Source organism: Anneissia japonica, unplaced genomic scaffold (genome assembly GCF_011630105.1).
Source record: "Anneissia japonica isolate Jap-2015-1 unplaced genomic scaffold, ASM1163010v1 scaffold284978_len400890_cov162, whole genome shotgun sequence".
In the NCBI taxonomy this organism is placed as follows: Eukaryota; Metazoa; Echinodermata; class Crinoidea; order Comatulida; family Comatulidae; genus Anneissia; species Anneissia japonica.
In genome coordinates, this window is record NW_022728715.1 from 325,341 (window position 1) to 346,771 (window position 21,431).

Below are 21,431 nucleotides of genomic sequence, written 5' to 3' on the forward strand. Positions count from 1 at the left end.
GGGTTTACGGAAGAGATCAGTTTTAAGTGCACCATTTTCCATGGTCACGGTGATGTCCAAAAAATCTACACTGCTTGTGGATTTGTTAGCAGTGAATTTGATTGTGGGATGAGCCGAATTAATGTTCAATAGGAACGTATCCAAACTATCTTCACCGTGGGTCCAGATCATGAAGATATCATCAATGTAACGAAACCAAACATCTGGTTTCTTATATATATATATATATATATATATATATATACATAAATCATCAAAGAAAGGTAAATACAGTGTTCGAATAAAGGACATAATAATACATTGTGTAGCATAGCTCTCAACGAATGTAGTCCTGTAAATAAATGAATAAAGACATTGTGTAATAAAATGCCACTAGCGTTATGACGCTCGCCTTGACTTTGATTTGTTTATCAGCATTAAATATTTTTATTAAAAAAAAATAATATATAATTATTATGCAGAGCTGAGCGGTTGGTCGAGAGATATTGTTCCTGCTTCTTGTGCTGAACACCTGGCCAGGGTCGGGTTTTAATTAGAGTCTGATCGCTTGGCTCCTCGAATAACCCTTATAGGCGGGCAAAGGACAACTTTTGCATCAATATGCAAGAAAGTATTATTATTATTATTATTATTATTATTATTATTATTATTATTATTATTATTATTATTATTATTATTATATATGTATTGCACATAGTTTATTTGTATGCCTTCGAGCTTGTTAATGAAATAAATATATTGAATTCTACTAATCAATTATTATTAAAACAGTAAACTTCATTTTTTTTTTATTTGCAGACCTTCTAAAAAATCCTTAAACTGATTACCAGCGAATTAATTGGTTATAAAAGCATATACAGTATGGAAGTGGTATAGGAAAAAAATCTGTTAATTATCGTTGTTTTTTCAACTTAAAGCTGAAGTATCAAGTATGATGTAGTAAATTCCTCGTCAAGAAGCCTTTATATTTTTGCAAAGAAAAATAATTGATTAGTTTTAGTAATAATCCTTTTGCAGGGCATCATGCTGTGCTTGATAATATGCAACATTTATCTTTTTATATGAAAAATCTGTATCTAAGCATAGTAAATCTGGTGAAGCAGAGCTCACTTGTATATGCATTTCAGTTAATCACCTAGTTTACTGTGTACTATGTTAGAGTGCAGCAGTGTACTGCACAATAACAGGCCGCTACATAGCAGTGGACTGTCCTGTGAAGAGTACAGTATTTAGCTTTGAGGTTACTTTTCCACCAATCAAGGTAATGTTTAATTATTTACAGTTTACATGTATGTATGCTTGTGTAGGCTGTGGCTTTGCGGCAAATATACATTAATTTATGCTAGAATTAAGCTATAGGCTGGAAAATCGATTGTTGTGTCAGTTTGTACTGATAAGGCAGTGATTAGAGCTTACCGCGACTATACAGAATCACTATTTATTATTCTTAAATTTATTATTTATAGAAATAGTTTCGTTTTAATTTGATTTAAGATAGTTTTCCAGATGGACACACAAGAAATAATTGAAAAAGAAGAAGCCATTTTTGACAATGTTCGAATAAAGAACAAAACGTAGAATCAACTATGGCCTCATGTCTGTCATTTTTCGGAGTCACCATACTCATATTTTAAGTCATTTTTTGTGTTAATTTGTTTTATCTGCGTTGAACTGATGGGTGTTGCATACACACAGTGTCGTAGGGGTGTACGCGCCCCTAAAAAAGGTTTGTCGTTCAATCACCCCCACGGAAAATATTGGAAGCAAAAAAATCACTCTTAATTAATTATCGAGATCCCCACTTCACCTTCGCGACCCCATGAGCTTCCCCATTTCGAGATTCCTAGATACTCCACTGCATACACAAACATTTGAGAGATAACAACCTAATTATATACCAACAGAAAGTAATGCAAATAATACACTTTTTTTATTCACGTTTATTATATCACATCATTATATTCTCAGCATGTGCTTTGTGCAAACACGAACAAATCTTGTTTGTGAAACTTTACACATTAGTGTATAGAGAAATGTCCTTAAAATTTAGCTAATATAAAAATAAAATATAATAAAATCTAGAAACTATTATGAAAAATACATATACAGAATAAAGACATATTTGGTTGAACAGATTGTAGTAAAAGTTAATAGCAACGATTTAAAATAGAATGAAAGTAGATAAAGTCATCAGATTATATTGTGCGTCCTTACCAAATACAATTATATCAAATAATATAGAATACATAAAATATATATATTGTGCTGTATTATTATGGTAAACTGAAAATATATTCTTATTGATATTCTAATATATATTCTAATGATTTTTACATAAAGATAAAATATAAAAAGACACAACAGTCAAACTATTGCTCTATATATATATATATATATATATATATATATATATATATACTACAGCTTTGAGTTGTAGACATAACAACTAACAAGACATACATGATAAAGCAAAGATTAAGGAAATGGTATTCATAAGAAATTTAAATAACAAGAGAAAACTGATTATATGTAAGTAAATAAAATCATTATCGACAAACTCCTGTGCAAACACAATTTTATAATATTTATAATAATAAAAAAAATAATAATAATAATAATAATAATAATAATAATAATAATAATAATAATAATAATAATAATAATAATAATAAAGTGCATTATAGACAGTGGAATGTTAGTGACTTTAAAAGAGTCATTTTACATTAACTAATAAATAACCTTCACCAATATCTTCAATATAAATTGCACTTTCTGGTAGACATACTACAGGTAGGACTAAGGCCAAGTGGTAAAAAAATAAACATGATATAGAAACAATAGGAAATGTACAATATAGACACACACGTTTATAAAACAGTATTATCAATATTCACACACAATGCATACATGAATTTAAAACAGGATAATGTGTAGAGCAATGAAACAACAGACTACTAATTCGGCACACGGTAGTGGAATGTGAAAGGAAAAGGAGAATTATAGCTTCCTCTTCTTGTTGGGGAAGAATACTTTTCGAAAAATCAACTGTTTTGAGAATATATATTTTATTTAAAATTACTGATGTGTATTAAGAAAACTAATGAAATAATTTTATTGCACACCTGCCTGAATATACAAAAAAAAAAATTATCCAGAATATGTGTCTGCCTTCTTTTTGGTATTTCAAGGGATTTTTCAAATACGGTAATAATAATAGATATAATGATATATGAAATGCCCATAATATAACATACTGCATAATTGTTTGTTAATGTAATGCCCCTTGACCTAAACCTGTGAAGTTATAAACTACTAAATGGCTAATTTATGCCAATAACAAAAATGCATAACTATATCACTATCTTGCATATAAGTGGCAAGCCCTTTCTAGAGCATAAGGGACATCAAAAGGCAATTTGTGAAGCATGTTTCCAATAATGCATTCTACATGAAATTAAATATTTTGTGTAATTTCGATTGTGAACAACATTATACAACCTCTAACATTCAATGAATGTGTAAAACCAAAAACATTTGGAGACAATATGAAATAACCAGTTTGTCTTCAAATGCATTTTAATAAAATGGTAGTATTGTGCCATGTTTATCAAAATTAGTGAATTATGTTCTTAGCCTTTTTCATCTGTTTGTGCCATCATTTAATAACTACTATCCTCATGATAATAAACCTTCATTAAGTATAAATAATCTATTAGTTGAGCACTTCACTAAATAATATTACTAACAAATATCATATTTAAACCAACATATTCTTCTGGGAATCGCCGTTATAAGGTGGTGGGTTTTCAAGTATCAAATTTGGCGATTGCGGTGGTGACTGTACTCTACTTAAACTTCGTCTTAAAGAGGTTCTCCTAAGACTGGCACCAGTTGATGGTCTTTCTATATATTCTGCGTGGTGTTTTTTGCTCATGCGTCTGGCGTGACCTTCATCACTGTGCTGCTCCTTCGCAAAGTTGATGAAAACCTTTTATGAATAAAAATCAATTTTTTTTTATCAATAAAAATGTTTTGACGAGAGGCGTAAATGTACTGTTTCAACAGACAGCTGAATGTTTAGTAGTGAAGTGTAGAACAACAACGTTTTTAATTCAAGGGTGAGATTGTGAATTGTGTAAACGTCAAGTCTTCAATAGCCATGTGTCCAATAGTAAAGCATTCAATGGTCAAATGTCTACTAATCAAGTGGTCAATAGTCAAGTGTCTAATAGTCAAGCGTTCAATAGTCATGTGTACAATAGTAACGTGTTTAATACTTATGTGTCCAATAGAAAGGTGTTCAGTGGTCAAATTTATACTAATTAAGTGTTTAATAGTCAGGTGTTTAATAGTTAAGTGGTCAACAGTCATGTGTATAATAGTAAAGTGTTCTATAGTCAAATGTTCAATTCAAGTATTCAATAGTCAAGTGTTGAATACTCAACTGTAATAGTCAAGTAGTGCATCCAATAGTAAGTGTTTATGTGTTCAATTAAATACACGAATTCAAGAGGTTACAACCACAATACTCATCTTCAGTGTTTCATACAAGCATGATCAATTTTAGGACCAACTACATATTGTTGTATAGACTTAAGTTAAACGGTTCTAACCTGTTCTAAAGTTGTCTGACTGACACTGTAGTCTTCAACTTTCAACACCTGTTTGTTGCTCTCCAAACTGCCAAAGATGTAAGACCAGCTGAGGTTACTGTTTTCAACTTGGTATTGTAATACGCCCTGTGATATAAAAATATATAATATTTTTTTGAAATAGTACCGAATTTTGCTTTAAAAAAGTCATGAGATGGCTCTGTCATATGCAGTTACGCTTTGTGACTTTTAAAGTAACTCTCTCATCTAAACTTAATTTGCAACCCTTGTAATGTAATTCTGTAGCTGATATGATTCTATTATATGACATCTCTTTTATGTGGATGTCATGTGACTCTTTCATGTGAATTTCATGTGACTCCTCTATGTAACTGTCATGTGATTTTGTAACTTTCTGTGACTTTCAAGTAACTATTTCATCCAAACTTGATTTGATACTCTGTCTGTAACTCTGCAATGTTTGTCGTCTGACACATTCACGTGGATATCATGTGCTTCTTTCATGTGGTTGTCATGTGATTCCATTATGTGACTGTTTCATGTAAGTCCAGAAGAACAGTTTTAATTTTTCATATGTGTTATGTAACTCTTTCTGTTTAACTTGCATCTGAATGAAAGTCTGTCTTTTATCTGGTAAGTAGAAATATGAGCATTCACCTGGTGTTCCTCTAGAAGGACTGCTCCTTGAAACTTCTCATTTACAAATGATTTGATGCCATCAGTTGGCTCGTTTTCTTCCATCTTGATAAGCATTGTGTAGCCCTTACCATATCTACGGAAAATAATCATACAATACAGATTTAATACACAACTCCTGCAGTTAAACCTAGATATCATCAAATCTATGTAAAAACTTTTCATTCAAACTTTTTCTCAGTATAAAAAGGATACTGACTTCTATTGTAAATTAAACAGTACATTTAATTTATCTCTTAAAACAAGCTTACAAACAAAACAAAAGTTACAATTGCTGAGAGAATGGGTTCCAAAAAAAGTAAATTTAATTACTATCAACGTTTGTTCCCCTGAACACTGTTTTAAACAAAATTTTAACATTTTAACCTCAGACGAATTTAATATAAACATTATATTATAATAACATTAATTAAGGAGACATTAAATAATTAATATCTCCTGTGACAAGATTTAAAAAAAAATCAATTGAAGCTTGAATTGCTGTTGTTTAATACGTTAATTCAAAGGGAAAAAAAGAAATGAAAAAATGATAAGAATAATTGTTAGGCATACTTGCTCTTCAGATGCTGAGTACTACCAAGGCACTTGAATTGTCCATTCACCATAATGGCTAGTCGAGTACATAGAGCCTCGCATTCCTCCATACTGTTCAGGAACAAAACAAAACATAATAAAGCTTTTATTCTTCCTATGATTAATAATTTAAAGATAAGTTTTGAACAAGGATGGAAACACGAACCATATTTTACTCTACAAAAATATGTAACCATCAACCCGTTAGTGTTTCAAAGCTTACAATCTGCTTTGCCAGTGTGCTTAATTAAATGAGCAACTTTGCTCAGTCTGGTAAAGTGGTGGTAGCCGATGTGTTTGTGCTCAGCCGTGGAGATCTCGTGGTTCCCGGGGGCTAAGATGTACGTTACAATAGCGCATCATTTTTCGGATGAGACATTTAAGCCTTTGGTCCGTGTAGTGACCTGTGTGCACATTTAAGAACGCAGTACACACTTCGGAAAGGACCGCACTAGAAATACGGTGAGTCTTCTTCAGAATTTCCTGGGTTATCCTTGGAATTGACACCCAATAACTCCGTCAATCCATCCTCTAATACTTTTCCTGCCACATGCATATCAAAATGTATTACATACCTGTGAGAGGTGAGCACGATAGAACGACCACCCTTCATAATGGATGTTAGAGCATTCCATAGATAGCGTCGGGCAGTTGGATCCATTCCTGATGTAGGCTCATCCTATATAAAGTTAAATTGATAGTTTGCTTTATTATAGACACAATATGTACATAATATTATGGTTATCGTTACCATTACTGTAATCATTTTTTATTATTAGGATTTTTATTAATGTTATTACCATTAAGATGAGCATATAGTACATTGAAAGCTAAAATCATTATGCTTCTAATCAACTTACCAAGAATACAATTGGTGGGTTTCCAACCAATGCTATGCCCGTGCTAAGTTTCCTTTTGTTACCACCACTGTAAACATTTAAAAGGAAAATAGTAAAAAGAACTATACGTGGTATTATTAACTGTAGTTTAACACTTGAATTATCTTATTTAGATGCAGTTTAAAACATACAAGTCCTTACCAGATGTGGTGTTAGAATCAGATGCTATAAAATATACTACAGTAAAATTAAATCTTGTAAATAACTTTTATATCGCTCATCAGCATCACACAGTGAGGCATAGTTTCCTCACAAGTTTTGAGAAGTAAAATTTCATAAATTCTTTTTACTAAAATTGTTTTCTTTTTAGTGTTTGAGCTTTGACGTACCTGTAATCCCCACAAAGCTTATCGGCCCAATTAGAGAGGGATAAATGTGTGACGGTAGTTTCTACTACTGCATCGATCTGGTCACTCGGGATACCTCGCAAACGAGCAAACATACTCAAAACTTCACGGCCCGTTAATCGTTCAATTAGGGCATCAAACTGTAACGATAATAATTAGACAAATAAAAATCATTAACATTCTATATACTTTCAATACAATTTTATTTGCTATCAGTCACCAAAACGAATTATATTAAGGTTTATCTCAAATAAGAAAAAGACTACTATATTAGTTGACCTAATTGTTTAAATTTTATTCAAATAACAAAATAGTTAATATGAAATTAGTAATATGAAATTATTAAGAAAGATAAATAACTAGACTTACCTGTGGGCAGTAGCCAATCCTTTGTTGAACCTACAAGATGGAAAAAGTTGACGGTAAGCTTCAACATGAAAAGGGTCACACATTCTCCAAATACTAATGAATGAGTCACATGCTTTATTTATATATTTGTTATTTATCCTGTGTGCAACAACTATGTTCTCCTTAAGGGCACAGTACATGTCTAAACAGTATAATAATGCTTTATATCCCGAATATAGATTAAAAACACAGAGAAAATTACATAAATAAAAAAAAAATGACATAAAAATGTATTAAACACTAAACTTATTCCTTAACAATTTCTTGAGCAAAGTTAAAGAGTTTCGAACCCCACAATTGAAATCTTGTGTATCTTAGCATACAATATACAAATGGAACTAACCAGTCTTCTTTGAGTCTGGATGTCATATCCATCCATGTATGCAGTTCCTGCAGTTATGCTTAAGTCTCCTGTTAACATGCCAAATGTTGTGGTCTTTCCAGCACCTATCAGTCAAACAAACACAAAACATTCAAGATTACCTGTCTGTGATCAAATGTGTGGTGTTTTTTTTAATTATTTTTTAATAGAAGCAAGATGTTTTCAGACAGCTTGATTAAACAAATCTGTAGAAAGTTAAAAACGTGATCTACAGTATATCAATATTTGTTTTCATGTTTGCCACAAGATTTATTCTGTGAGGACACTTCATTATGGAAAAGTACTAAACAAATCACTTACAGCACTGAATAGCTTAACGATCAAATAAAGTAAATTATCAACTTTTATTAATGGGAAACAGATTAAAATATTCAAGTTTTCGTTATCTGTTATATAATTATTTAATAAGAAAATTCTAAATTGACTACAAGCTGTGTTACAAATTTCATATAATTTTCCATATATTTTCTCATTCTAAACTTTAAACTTTAAATGCTTACAAATACAATGTAAGATAATAAATATTACATTTTATTAGCTTACCAAATATGTTTTTAGTTGGCCTACAAAAGTAGTTACTAAACGTCTACAACTAATCCAGGCTATACTCCATTATTGTTATAAAATCCCACAATTTTTACATATGAAGCATTAACTATTTCCTGACACAACTTAGGAAGAGACAAATACAAAACCTAATAAATACATCCTTTTTTGTGTGGTAAATAAATAACAGAAACTTTAAAGATAATAAATACATACCATTAACACCAAGGAGACCAAAACACTGTCCCTTGGGTATGCTAAGGCAAAGTTGATCTACAGCGGGTGTCGGCTTCTTTCGATATACCTAGCAAGATTGATAAATTATGTTTACAACCTTATTTAGTGTTGTGATTTTCTATTGATAAAAAATAATTAAAAAGACTATTAAAGATGAAGGATGTTCAACAATTAAAACTATTAAAGAACTTTTTTTTTACTGTACCCCGAAACAATGAAATACTGTGTTGGTGTCTGGCGAGAGGTAGTTTTCGAAATAGTATTTTACATTACTTTTTTTTTTTTGTTAAGTTAATACAGTTAAGCCTAGTATTCGATCCATAATGACCCGAAACCTTGATTTCGATATACCAGGATAGTGTATGGCAGAGGATAATCTATTACTTGATTTTTTTTACATTTTTACCTAGTTATTATTTCTGTTACTTATTGACGAGCGGACCCTTGCAATTGTATTTCTATGTAAAATGTTTTTTTTTTTTAATTTTTATTTTAGTTTTTTTTTTAAAGTTGCAAATGACAATAAAATATACTGCATACCTGTACTGAACATTTGATACAATCATGAGAAAAAATCAATAGGCTCAAAACATACCCCATCTACCATGTTACTTGTAACCCATGTACATACACCCCGGAGCAGCTAGTCAATTTTCGAAAATGCCTACTAGTCTTAACCAGGTACAAACAAATATTGTTAATTTACAAGTAATTCAATCACCTAAAAAAGTGTGCTTACTTTGGAGAGATTCTTGAGAATTACTGCTGAGTCATCATTTTGCAAATTTAGACCAAGAACTTTCTGCCTTTCAGTTGCAACATCTGCCTCCTAATAAAATAAATAAACAGGGTCTAGAGATTTCTGAAATAGTTTTCTTGAAGTAAAATTTAAAAAAAATAAATACTAATCTGAGACTGTGAAGGCTTTGGAGTGTTCGCCACTTTCCACATGGACAAGTCTTTATTTACCTGCTCAACAACGTCAGTACCCATTTCATGAGCAGAGAGAGACAAACATTGTGTAGTACTTTGCCAAAGAACACAAGCAACTTGTACAAGAGTTTATAGCCCCGACTTCAAGAAGTTGAGAGTTCCAGTACAACCGTTGGCCTAACGCTTCTATTTTTTATTGTTTAATGTGAATATAGATTAGATAAGATTAAATAGCATTGGCAACTTACATCTGGATTAGGAATATGACTCTTTAGGTAAGACGCTGAGCGAGCTGGAATGAAAAAGTTGACCTGCAAACAAGATTGAACAAAAAACTATAGTGGAATTGTATATATAAAAACAAAATTGGTAGCGGTATAGACATACGCATATTTGATATAGAATGTATAAGTTATACCTAATTCGGGCCTAAATCTGTTTTTGAAGTTAAAAGACAGCTTCTGTACCTGTGCTTTTGCAGGTAATAGGAACTTGCATTACCCCAAGCAACAAAATACAAGAGGAAATGAACTAGAAGCCTCATGGTTCAGAAGTTCTCATGGTTCAGTGCAAATACAGTAGCTAATATATACCCTGCTGTCAAAGTATTTAAAAGACTAACATACCTCAATAAGCAGTGTAAGTATTATAAAGACCAGGCCAGAAACAGCCATATACAAGCAGTATGTACCGACACCTGGAATATCCCAAGCCAAATTGTTCTCATGGTAGATGACTTCGTTCCTTTCACATGACATCATATCTCTGCCAAAAAAAAATTGTATAACCAATGCATAAAAAAAATTTAAAAGTGTGTGCATAACATAACGATCAATGCTAACCCTTTGACTGCCAAACAGTACACCACTTGTGTAGAGATTTTTTCGGGGTTTACAGGTTTTCCTGGGTTATCAGATTTCGTTCCATCAAAATTATTAGTTATTGTCACAAGCTACTATCAAAAACTACTCACAATCTTTTTTTTTTTTTTTTTTTTTTTTTTTTGCGAAGCTAATGTGAAGGACAAAACAATTTAAGAAAAACAAATCCCAGATCCCAGATCCCTCCCTTCCTGAGCATTGTTTCCCTTTAGGTGTCTATTTACACATATTCCGAGTATAATACACGCTCAACTGAAATGTATTATCGATATATTTGTTAAGGTGTGATGCACTGCAAAACATACTTTTTTTCTTTTCACTTCGTTTTACTCCTTTGTAGCTTATGCCTTTATCTTTAATAATAATAATAATAATAATAATAATAATAATAATATTAATAATAATAATAATAATAATAATAATAATAATGATAATAACAATTATAGGCAATAAAACTTATAAAGCGCCTGTTATGTTTAAAAATAACTTGCCACCGGCGCTAGGAGAAAAATTTTAAAACAGCGCAGAAGAATCCCATAAACTGATTAGTGAAAAAGTTGGTTAAGTTGAGTAAAACATAGACAACAATGTTTGTATACATAATTACGTATATACTGGCCTCTTAGTCATTTGAACTACTACATATTAGACAATGATAGTAAAAGATATGAGAAACAATGGTGTGTCCATATTACATTTTTTTTAAAATGATAATATGATACTTATATGATACTTACTCTGGAGTAGCGGTACAGAATCGCCTAAGTCCGTCATTATTTGAAAGTACCATGAGCGCTCGGCCTAAACAATGAGTTGGAATGATGCAAAATATATAGTCCAACTCATCAGTCACACTCTCTCCCAATAATTCCAAGATGAATATTGTAATAACAGTTATCTGCATAAAAATACAATATTAAGTTTAAAATAGTGAACTAAATAATCTTAGAGCAAAAAATAAGATGGTTAGATTAACAGTCATAAATACTGACCAAAAGAATGTGGAAAAAGTTTTAAAACACGTGTAATTTTTCACATGTTATATTAGCAATGATACACATTAGATGTCGAATACAAATACCTTAATAATAAATTAGAAATAATGTACGCACCATGCTGACAAAAGCAAACAAAAAGGTTGTAAGAGCCGTAGCCGTCACTGGGGTCTTGAACAGAGATGACAGAGTGTAGGTAAAAGGAATCGCATTCCAACCATACAGAAACTGCAAATGATAATTTCAATGATTATTTTCAAACTGTACTTCATTTCCAGAACACGAGAAAAAGATTTTGTAAAAAAAGTACATGTATTTGAGCTTGTGCAGGGCCATTGTTAAAAACGGGCATTAACATCTGGTGTGAAAAGACCAAAGACATTTCTTTTCTGTAGGTTCCTTTAAATAGTAAACTAAGGCTGTACACGAGGTGATAATCCCCATGACCTGTATTTTACAATGAGTATACTTTATTCTTTAACACGCACTTGCACACAAAAACAATACCTTAACCATCTTATCGGAAAAAACGGTGCTCTTTTACACTTTGAATTTCCAGCAAAATACATCAAGCGTAGTGATTGGAATTGAATTACCGTCCAAAGTGCACACACTAGCTTCTACCAGTTTAGCTGACTGAGCTATAAGCACTCTCTATAATGTGTCTATTGTGTGTATACTACCGTATACTGTGAGCTTATTTATTCGGTATCAACACATAAAAACTTTGCATACTTATACTAAAACATTACTTATTTACAATATATTATGTCAATTGAAATAACATGATTTGAAGACTTACAAATAGTAATGCAACAGTGCCAAGGTTTTCACCTCCAAAGGCATCCAGATCAAAAGCAGCAAAGAGGATAATAATGATGACGTAGACAATAGTGTAATTACACATGTCCCAGACAAAAGTAGCTCCCCAGTAGCTCACTGTGTCAACTCCACTCACAAACTGCAAATGCTTTGCCTATTAAAAAAAAACCCACAAAAATCACCAATAACTGTTTGTAATTTTTGAAGGGATGTAAATGCTACGTTGATTGAATTATTGAATGTACTCTGTTGTTTACAGTATGTTGAACCAGGGGGTTGAACGAACATGTTTTTAAAAATTATTATGTTATTGTTAAACTTTAGGACGACCGTGACGTGGTTGTTTTAAAGCTATGATGTTGTTTGGTACTTCATCGATCTTTTTGTTATATTATTGCTTGAATGAATCCAAGTACTGTGTTGTTTACAGTATTACAGTAATCATATTTTCTAATATTATCATCAGCCTATTGGGTTAACTTAAATTTACAATCAATAGATTATATATAATATTGACCTGAATAACCTGGATATCGAATATTTAAAATAACTTCTAACAAAAGGCAATTCAGTTATAATTTCTTACCTTATTTTCCTTTTCCGTCACAATGAATCCTATAAAACTAGCAGTCAAGAAAGCCATGGCAAAAATTACCAAGATGGCCATTCCAAATGCATCTTCATTCGATTGTGAATCATCAGCCTATATGAAAAAATAGTATAAAAGTTTATGTATGCAGACATAAACAAACAATTTCTTTTTCTACTTACGATTTTATTAATTTCATAGATCAAAAAAGTACTGACAATTATAAGAAGAGAAAATCCAATATAACAATTGTACAAGTGCTTTTTTTTTCTAATCTTAAAAATACTTAACAATTTTTTAATTGTTTTTATGTGTTTTTGTTTTAGTTTATATTAATGGAAGTAAACGGTTTAACTTTTATTTTGAAATATCGTCAGGATCCAAATTAATTATATTTTCACTTTTGAATTTTCAAAGATCAGAAACTATAATATAATCAGTAAAACATGTAAAAAGCCATGAAATAACAATAATAATAAAATTATTACCAGAGTTTTTGCACTTTTAGGGAGTGGGTAGTTGTAGGTCTTGATGCTGTAACTTGCATTTGTAACAGACTTGAGAATCATATTGGAAGCAGCATTGAGAACTTGCGCAGAAGTGTGGAACGCCTGTAATTGGAAACATTCAATACAGGATTAATTTAATGTTTTCGAAATCATAAAACAATGAAATATTATTAGTTTCCCCTAACAAGCAATGAAAATAATCTTAACTTTGTATATAACATATTGATATACATGAAATATTATTTTTCTTTGTAAATTGTTTTTTAATGCAGTTTCTATTCAAGAAATAAGAAATATATAACTGGTAATAATAAGATAAATAGTAATAATGACGTGACACTTATCAAAGGACACACCACATACAATTATGCAGAGAAAATAAAGATAATAATACCCAATGTTAAAGTGTTTAATAGCAGCAAATTGAGAGAAGCTTGCTTACCTCATTGCTGTACCAAGCAGTCACTAATGTACCATTTGTGACATTCAATGCCAAAGCATACAAATCTGTGCCTTGCAGTATCTCAATGAAGGACACATTTAACTGAAGTCAGAAAATAAAAACACAACTTATTATATGTTGCCCTAAAATCCCCTCAAAACATTCAACAAAACCATTGGTTTGCTAATTCGCATAAAACATAAATAAGTTGTCGGCACTTCCAAAAAGACACAGATCAAACGATACAGAGTGGAACCTCTTTTAGGAAATCTTTTTTGGCCGTACCATATAAAATATAGTTTTAACACTATGGCCAATCTCTATTCAGTGAACACCCCTAATATGGGGATTTTTTTTTTATATTGTATTTTTATATTATAATAAAAGTTAAAGTAAACCAGAATTAATGAAATGAACATTTCCAAAGTTATACAGAGAACCTACTTGTGAACTTTGACTGCCATTTCCAAATGCTGCATACAAATCAGCAACAGTCTGTTCAGCATCAAATGGAGTGTCCACCGCAGTGAAGCCCGCCACATGCTCATTGAAGAAACCTGGTGTATCATCCTTGTCCTCTTGTAACACAAAATCTTGGAAGTAGGTGTTAGGGTCTGATAGAATACTGGTCTGTGCACCAATTGGACATTCACCACCAACACTAATAAAATAAACAAAGGTATTAACAATGGAACTATAACCCTGTACACATTGCATTTACTAACAGCCGTCCTATTATAGTCTGCCTACAAATCAAACTAACCAGTAAGCACTAGACGACATAATACCACCTTGGCCGATGTGAGTGTGCCCCCACTTTAATCCTTTCTAACAGTAGCCACTCTTATCTAAAATTTGTGAATAAAAAAAGATATAACTTACAATGTGTTATTGAAGCAGGACTTGCAATTAGTGTATGAATAATCTGGATAGGCATCACACACATTCATGTCTTGTTTGTTAAGCTATATAAGGAAAATAAATACATTGAAACCTCTGTACTTACTATACAAGCATTTTATGCATTTGAAGTTCATAAGGGAAATAACAGATTGAACAAATATATAAAAAAGGAATTATGTTGCTGTTGGATCATAAATAATTTGCAACGCAAATTTTATACTCCTTTAATTTATTGATTGATTGATAAATTGAGTGGTTGAATGACTAAAGTAGCTATTGATTGATTGGTTATTTTCATTGATGGAATTAAAATTGATTGAGTGATTAAATAATGGATTGATCAATCAATGATTTAGTGACTAACTGACCCAGGAAGCGCACTCTGCATTCAATATGAAGAAGTTGTACTGGCAACATGTTTCTTCATTCTCTGTTAGATTTTCTCCTTTAACCTTCCCAGTATTGTCTGTCATTAATTGAGTGACGTCACTCTTCACATTCAATGGTTTAACACCCAGTGCCGTCAGGTAGCTCTCAAGATCCTATAAAATATCATTAAAACAATTCTACATTACTTAAGACGTTGAAAAATTAAACAAATAATATCAACTTATAATGATGACACCTTTCTACAACATTTTTCAAGGATTTACTAAATCTTGTAAGAATAATACAGCATTCAATTTGATAGAATAAAAATACACAATGAATTCTTCTTTATAAATATAGGATTTAGAAAGTCCTTTATGATTTGTTGTATTTTTTTTAACTCTGCAGGAATCAGTAGATTTATATTTTAGCATTTACAAACGTAAATCCTCATAAATTAATGCAAAAGGTCCTGTAAAAAGTCTTTGCAACTATTTATTTTTTGTTGACACTATCAGAAATAAACAGAAATGCAGGCACGGTATTGCCTCCGGCCCTCCACAAACCTTAAATACATCCTGGTGAACTGTATTTTGTGCAAATTTAGCGTAGTATGCCTTGTGTGCCGTGTCTTCAGCATTTGTCAATACTGTTAGACTTAGATTCAACTCAGTGTCACTGCTAGTCCCATCGCCAGTTAAAATGATCAACAATCCACAAAAGATGAACACCAGAGGCAGAAAGAATTGAGTGATGACTGCTTTCCTGTCACGTTTACTGTTTAGAAAACGCTTAATGAACATTGCTTTAAATTGTTGGACTTTCAAAGCAAAACCACTGAGCAGATCTGTAATGAATTATTGATGGACTATGTAAATTATTCTCAAAGAATTTGTCAATTACTACAAAAGTATTCATAATTGATAATTTCTAAGAAAATATCATATTTCCAAAACAATATCAGCAAAATTGATGTAGGATTATAGCCTAATAATCTAATGAACAGAGTTGACAATAGTTGTATAGCCTGACAATACCTTCTCGCCTTGTCTCCAGTTGGGTAATATCTACCTTTTCCGCTGCCTCTTGAATACGCTGGAATGTAGTGGATGCTCCTCCGTCGCCTTCTTCATTGGTATCAATACCATTTAATTTCGCTTCAGCGGCTTCACCAGCTTTCATAAAGACCTCTTCTAAAGTTGTCACCGACACGCCAAAGCTGTCTACACCAAGACTGGTACGTTTAGCTAAAAAGAAAATTGATGAAACAGCATATTATGCCAGCACAGTATATAAGCCATTGCTCATTAAGGTGCACCATTATTAAAATGTCATTTTTGTCAAATATACCAACACTTTACAGAGAAAATTTACAAAATCATTTGTACAATTATTAGACTAGAATATGGTGTCAAGTGGGCGTTGTTCCACAGTGTTTCCACTCTCTATGAAACATAATACTGATCCAATTTCCACAGTGTTACATTAGTCCTGCATCTAAAGTATTACATTTGTCAAATTTTAAGATTTTATGGGTAATGTATATAAATATTCTTTATTGACAAATTCATATTAAAAATATAAATTCGAAAATTGATTCACTTGCGACGAAAAACAAAGGATACAACCATACAATTAAACAACACAATATGATAATAAAATAACACACCCATTATACAATCAAATCAATGACATGTGACTAGTGGAACACACCTAAAGTATATAAAGTGAGTGAGTAATTAGGCTAGTTGGCTATAATAAATTATTTCGCCACTGAAATTAAATCAGTTTATGGCAGCCACTGCAACTAAGTAGGCATTAATAGCTCAAGCGATACATAATGATTTTTTTTATTTTATTTTAGCCTAACGTTTGTAGATTATGTTTAACATTATTAGCAGAAAATATAGATTATGTGGTCCCATTTCCTTTAAACTTATAACAATTGAACACATTTTTCAGATTAAAGCCTGTATTCCTATATTTTACATGATAGTTAATCGTGCTGAGCATTTCATAAAATACCTTCAAGGTTTTCAAACAACGTCTGGAACAGGGAAGTGCTGTCTCCGGGAAGGATGTATGTCAGTTCTGCCCCAATGTTTGACTCGAGATAACTACCAGGTACAAACTCTTCAATTGTTTTTGTCAGAAGATCTACTTGGCAATCTTCGCTCTTCACCAGCGTCATGTGATATCCAACTCCGTAGCGGTTCTTGAGAAAGAGAGAGCTGCCACTGCAAAGTAACTGACCATGTGCCATAATAGCTATACGATCTCCAAGTAAGTCCGCTTCATCCCTGAGGCAATCACAGAAATTTTAAAATATATATTATTAAAATTGAAATCATCTCTTAATGCTTCTCTTTTGATGCCGTGGAGGAACACAGTTTTCCTGTACTCAAACAACCACATTCCACATTGCTGGGTATCAAACGTATACAAATCTCGTTTGTTGGTACAGCATCAATATCAGAGTAGGAAGTCCGAATGAAATATTCAACAATAAAAACCAGGCTCACCTTGCTTGCTAGTTTGACTGGATTAATACAAACTAAGCTAAACGTAATTTGAGTGATAAGGACAAACTTACATGAAATGTGTAGTAAGTACCATGGTCTTCCCGGCTTTGTACTTCAGCAAGAGATCCCAAGTAGCTCGGCGAGCATATGGGTCCATACCTGACGTCGGTTCATCCAAAATCACAATCTCTGATCCGCCAATTAAAGCAATGGCACAGCTAATTAAAAAAAAGCAACTAAATTTTATACTATAATTATATTGTTCATATTATCATTATCTAGATTCTAGAACACATTTTCCAAGCAGTTCACTTAAAAGGCGTTTAAAATGTAGTGCTGGATGAATATGCAGTGTATAAATTGTACGAACTTGAAAAACAATAATGATGTCCTAGACGTTAGGGAGAAGAAAGGCAAATCGTCAAAAGCGGAAAAAGCAACATAATCGTATTGACATTCACTAAAAAGAAATAAGGAGATATCTGAGTACAACAGAGTTTGACACGTTATAAAAACTTTGTATGTTTTACATCAACCTTCTAAAATTGCTCAGTATAAAACATTATTTTGAATGTGATGGAATATAGAACAACAGAAGTCCACAAAATGTCACAAACCATAGTTTTCGTTTCATGCCACCTGACAGCGCGCTAGAGGCCGTGTTTGTTTTGTCCACAAGATGTAAATCTTCTATCATAGCCTTGACCTCAGCATCAGCAGCAGGCCCACGTTTGCCCTATAAACAATCAAAGGGTCTCTGATAAATGTTTAACTCACTTTAAATAATCAATTCACATGATATAATAATCCTTCAATGGAAATATCTTATGAAAGGTATAGTATAAATACCCATGAAGGCCAATCCTAGGTTATACAGAAGATCATGCACAATAGAATGTTTTTGCAATATATTTGAATTAAATATTATTCAAAATTCATTTTATTACTTTCAACAATATCATAATATTTAACTTCATTGTTATCTTCATCCTAAGTCAATTCTTATATTCATCATCATCGTCATCTTCAAACATGTTTTTTTTATCTCATTCATCAACATTAACTAAGCTATCCCGTCACCATCATCATCATTATTGTTACCTTCAAATTGATAAAGAAATCTAGATGCTCCTTGACTGTTAGACGATCAAATAGTACATTGTGCTGCGGACACAAACCAAGACTTGAACGTACAGACTGAATATCGTCTACTATGCTCTTTCCATTGATGGTGGCAGTGCCTGATGTGGGTGGAAATAGACCAGTCAAAATAGACATCGTGGTTGTTTTGCCAGCTCCATTGTGACCGAGTAGAGATGTGATTTGACCTTTATACATCTTCAGAGTTAAATCATCGACGGCAAGCTTCTTGCCCACTGAACTCTGTGAAAGAAAATTTGTCCTTATGCATCTCCTATAATTTTTGTTCCTTTTCTTTACTGGTTGATTATATATTTCATTATCACCACTTTATACACTTTATATTTACAGTATCAGCTTGAATTTTCCTGGTTTCTTTTGCTCTTAACATGTAAAGTCATGTTGCTATTAGTTTCTTAGTCTAGAGTTTACTGGCAGAAAAGCATGGTAACATAGGCCTACCTTATAAACTTTACGCAGATTCTTGATGTCAATACCAACTTCCAGACTTGGTTCCTCCTCATGATTCTTCTTTTCGATTCTGTCCATTGCAATCTGTTTAATATTGACAAATGTTATTAATTGATGACATTATGTATTGAATTAGGTATTATTATGTGTTGATACAACTTTGGAAACATACAGTTAATGTTATACATTATTTTGTTTTGAGTGAAAAATATAACAATAAATATGTCTAGGATATGTACTTCAGAACTATGCATAATCAACAATATAGAAATAATATAAAAAAAAAACAAATATCATACTCCACTTTCTTCGTCCGGAGCGGCATCCACTTCATTTGATGGCCCACACCAGTACGACTTTTTAAACGGGAAATGGAGAGGTTGTGGGATACCGTATTCCCCAGGAAACACTTGTTCGACATACCTATAAAAAGAGATCAACAAATAAGGCTAATAACTATCATGTTTTGCATCTTCTCAATATCCATTATCTAGATTACAACACAATCAGTTTATAACGAAATAAAGAAAAGAGGCCTCATCCTCCTTTTCAAAAATACCCAGATGACAAACAAGTTGTTTTTATATTTGGCCATCTTAAAGTGCATTCACCGACCATTTCAGCAGCCTTTCCGGATGTTACAGTTGGAGTTGAGCTGTAGCTCGGAATTAGAATGCTTGCCTTCTAATCCCAGAATGCTGTGTCAGTTCCTATTACTGTTGCCTGATCTTTTTCTCACCATGGAGGTATAAAATAGTGAGATTTAATTTATGTAGAATATCATGTGTGATGTTTGCATTTTGAAAAGGATTGCCACCTAGGGACGGTGATTACGTTTCTAATGGTAATCATTGACCCATATGCCTCAATAATAATGAATGAATAAATGGGTTATCTGATAATATCTAGATCACAATTATAAGCTATTTTAGACTTTAAAGCACAGCACACTTTTTAAGACATATATAATCAGCTCCAAGACTTACCACATGACCAGAAAATAGATGATGATGTCAACTATAAGCATGATAAAACATCTGCCCAGATTGAAATCGTCACCTGGCGATGGACTTACACCAATGTTTCCCCAACTGACACCCTCTCCTCGACTCTCAAACCGTGTAAAAATATTCATAGCAAACCCCATGTTTGTGTTAGATAGCACAGAAGCAAGAGTCTTTATAGTTCTGTAAGAAAATGATCATTATTTAAAAAAAAAGTGAGGAAATGTTAATTGCTTAATTGCGTAATAAACAGTCAAAGATATATATTGTAATCAGATCTGGAAAAGATATCAAACTTTCAATATGGATATAATATGTTTTGAGCTAAGAACGAATATTTAGAAAATAATATTTGAAAGGCCAATTTTTATCAAAATAATGTCATGTAGGTTACCATAGCTAAAATATATTTATCTTTAGGCATTAGGCATTTTTACTTACGCCGAATAGTCATTGTAGTCCAAGAATTGTATTGGTAAATAATTAAGGTACCATAGGAGCAAACCAAAGATGAATCCTAATCGAGATCTTGAAAAAAACACGCTGACCATGAAACTCCACATAATGGTCGCCACCATCCACAGCATAAAGTACAAAAGTAACACAAGTCCGTTACTGTACTCAAACACATTTCCCACCTACAAAACAACCAAAACAAGCAAACTAGACTTAACATAAAAGTATAATTAAGTTTATTATTATGTAAAAATATATATATATATATAGTTTTTACTAGCCCCCTCTTTGTTTTTGGTCTTTGCTTGGACAAATATTTAAGACAATCCAAGCATGGTGCCATTTTTTTTATAATGTACACTATAATACATCATCACAAACCTTAAATAGTATAACAACTAGCACGACTGAGATAAGAAGAAATGTGTAGGTCTTGACAAACCAGGCCAACCAATGGATCCAATTGGCCAACCCCATCATCTTCATACTCTCCTTCAAACGGGTCTCTTTCTCAATTACAAGTTCCTAAAAATGATAAAAATTCATGTATTTATTTATGTTCTATTTCTATTTCTTATTTACCAGATCTAAAAAGAGTAGAATGATCACATGACCCTAAACAAAATATCACAAAATGTCAAAAACAAAATATCAAAAACAAAATGTCAAAAATGTATTATCTTTATTTTTCATT

The 21,431-nt window shown here is 32.1% G+C and overlaps 1 protein-coding gene across 1 annotated transcript in view; it reads right to left on the reverse strand.

Moving 5' to 3' along the window:
• Window positions 1-2,403: 2,403 nt before the first annotated feature.
• Window positions 2,404-21,431, reverse strand: part of LOC117114501 (ATP-binding cassette sub-family A member 3-like) — a 31,459-nt gene continuing 12,431 nt past the window's right edge. The window contains exons 10-42 of the mRNA XM_033258169.1: window positions 21,119-21,264; window positions 20,723-20,919; window positions 20,264-20,464; window positions 19,577-19,700; window positions 19,269-19,361; window positions 18,768-19,049; window positions 18,284-18,402; window positions 17,738-17,884; window positions 17,170-17,444; window positions 16,182-16,391; window positions 15,711-15,991; window positions 15,144-15,317; window positions 14,755-14,837; window positions 14,317-14,533; window positions 13,873-13,974; window positions 13,410-13,532; window positions 12,919-13,035; window positions 12,313-12,486; window positions 11,628-11,738; window positions 11,253-11,413; window positions 10,261-10,399; window positions 9,883-9,945; window positions 9,441-9,530; window positions 8,681-8,768; window positions 7,880-7,983; window positions 7,498-7,527; window positions 7,111-7,268; window positions 6,743-6,809; window positions 6,458-6,561; window positions 5,862-5,954; window positions 5,271-5,385; window positions 4,614-4,739; window positions 2,404-3,988 (exon numbers count right to left, since the gene is read on the reverse strand). Of these exons, the coding sequence (XP_033114060.1) occupies window positions 3,758-3,988; window positions 4,614-4,739; window positions 5,271-5,385; window positions 5,862-5,954; window positions 6,458-6,561; window positions 6,743-6,809; window positions 7,111-7,268; window positions 7,498-7,527; window positions 7,880-7,983; window positions 8,681-8,768; window positions 9,441-9,530; window positions 9,883-9,945; window positions 10,261-10,399; window positions 11,253-11,413; window positions 11,628-11,738; window positions 12,313-12,486; window positions 12,919-13,035; window positions 13,410-13,532; window positions 13,873-13,974; window positions 14,317-14,533; window positions 14,755-14,837; window positions 15,144-15,317; window positions 15,711-15,991; window positions 16,182-16,391; window positions 17,170-17,444; window positions 17,738-17,884; window positions 18,284-18,402; window positions 18,768-19,049; window positions 19,269-19,361; window positions 19,577-19,700; window positions 20,264-20,464; window positions 20,723-20,919; window positions 21,119-21,264 (4,745 nt within the window). The 3' untranslated portion in view covers window positions 2,404-3,757. The remainder of the gene's footprint in view (window positions 3,989-4,613; window positions 4,740-5,270; window positions 5,386-5,861; window positions 5,955-6,457; window positions 6,562-6,742; window positions 6,810-7,110; window positions 7,269-7,497; window positions 7,528-7,879; window positions 7,984-8,680; window positions 8,769-9,440; window positions 9,531-9,882; window positions 9,946-10,260; window positions 10,400-11,252; window positions 11,414-11,627; window positions 11,739-12,312; window positions 12,487-12,918; window positions 13,036-13,409; window positions 13,533-13,872; window positions 13,975-14,316; window positions 14,534-14,754; window positions 14,838-15,143; window positions 15,318-15,710; window positions 15,992-16,181; window positions 16,392-17,169; window positions 17,445-17,737; window positions 17,885-18,283; window positions 18,403-18,767; window positions 19,050-19,268; window positions 19,362-19,576; window positions 19,701-20,263; window positions 20,465-20,722; window positions 20,920-21,118; window positions 21,265-21,431) is intronic.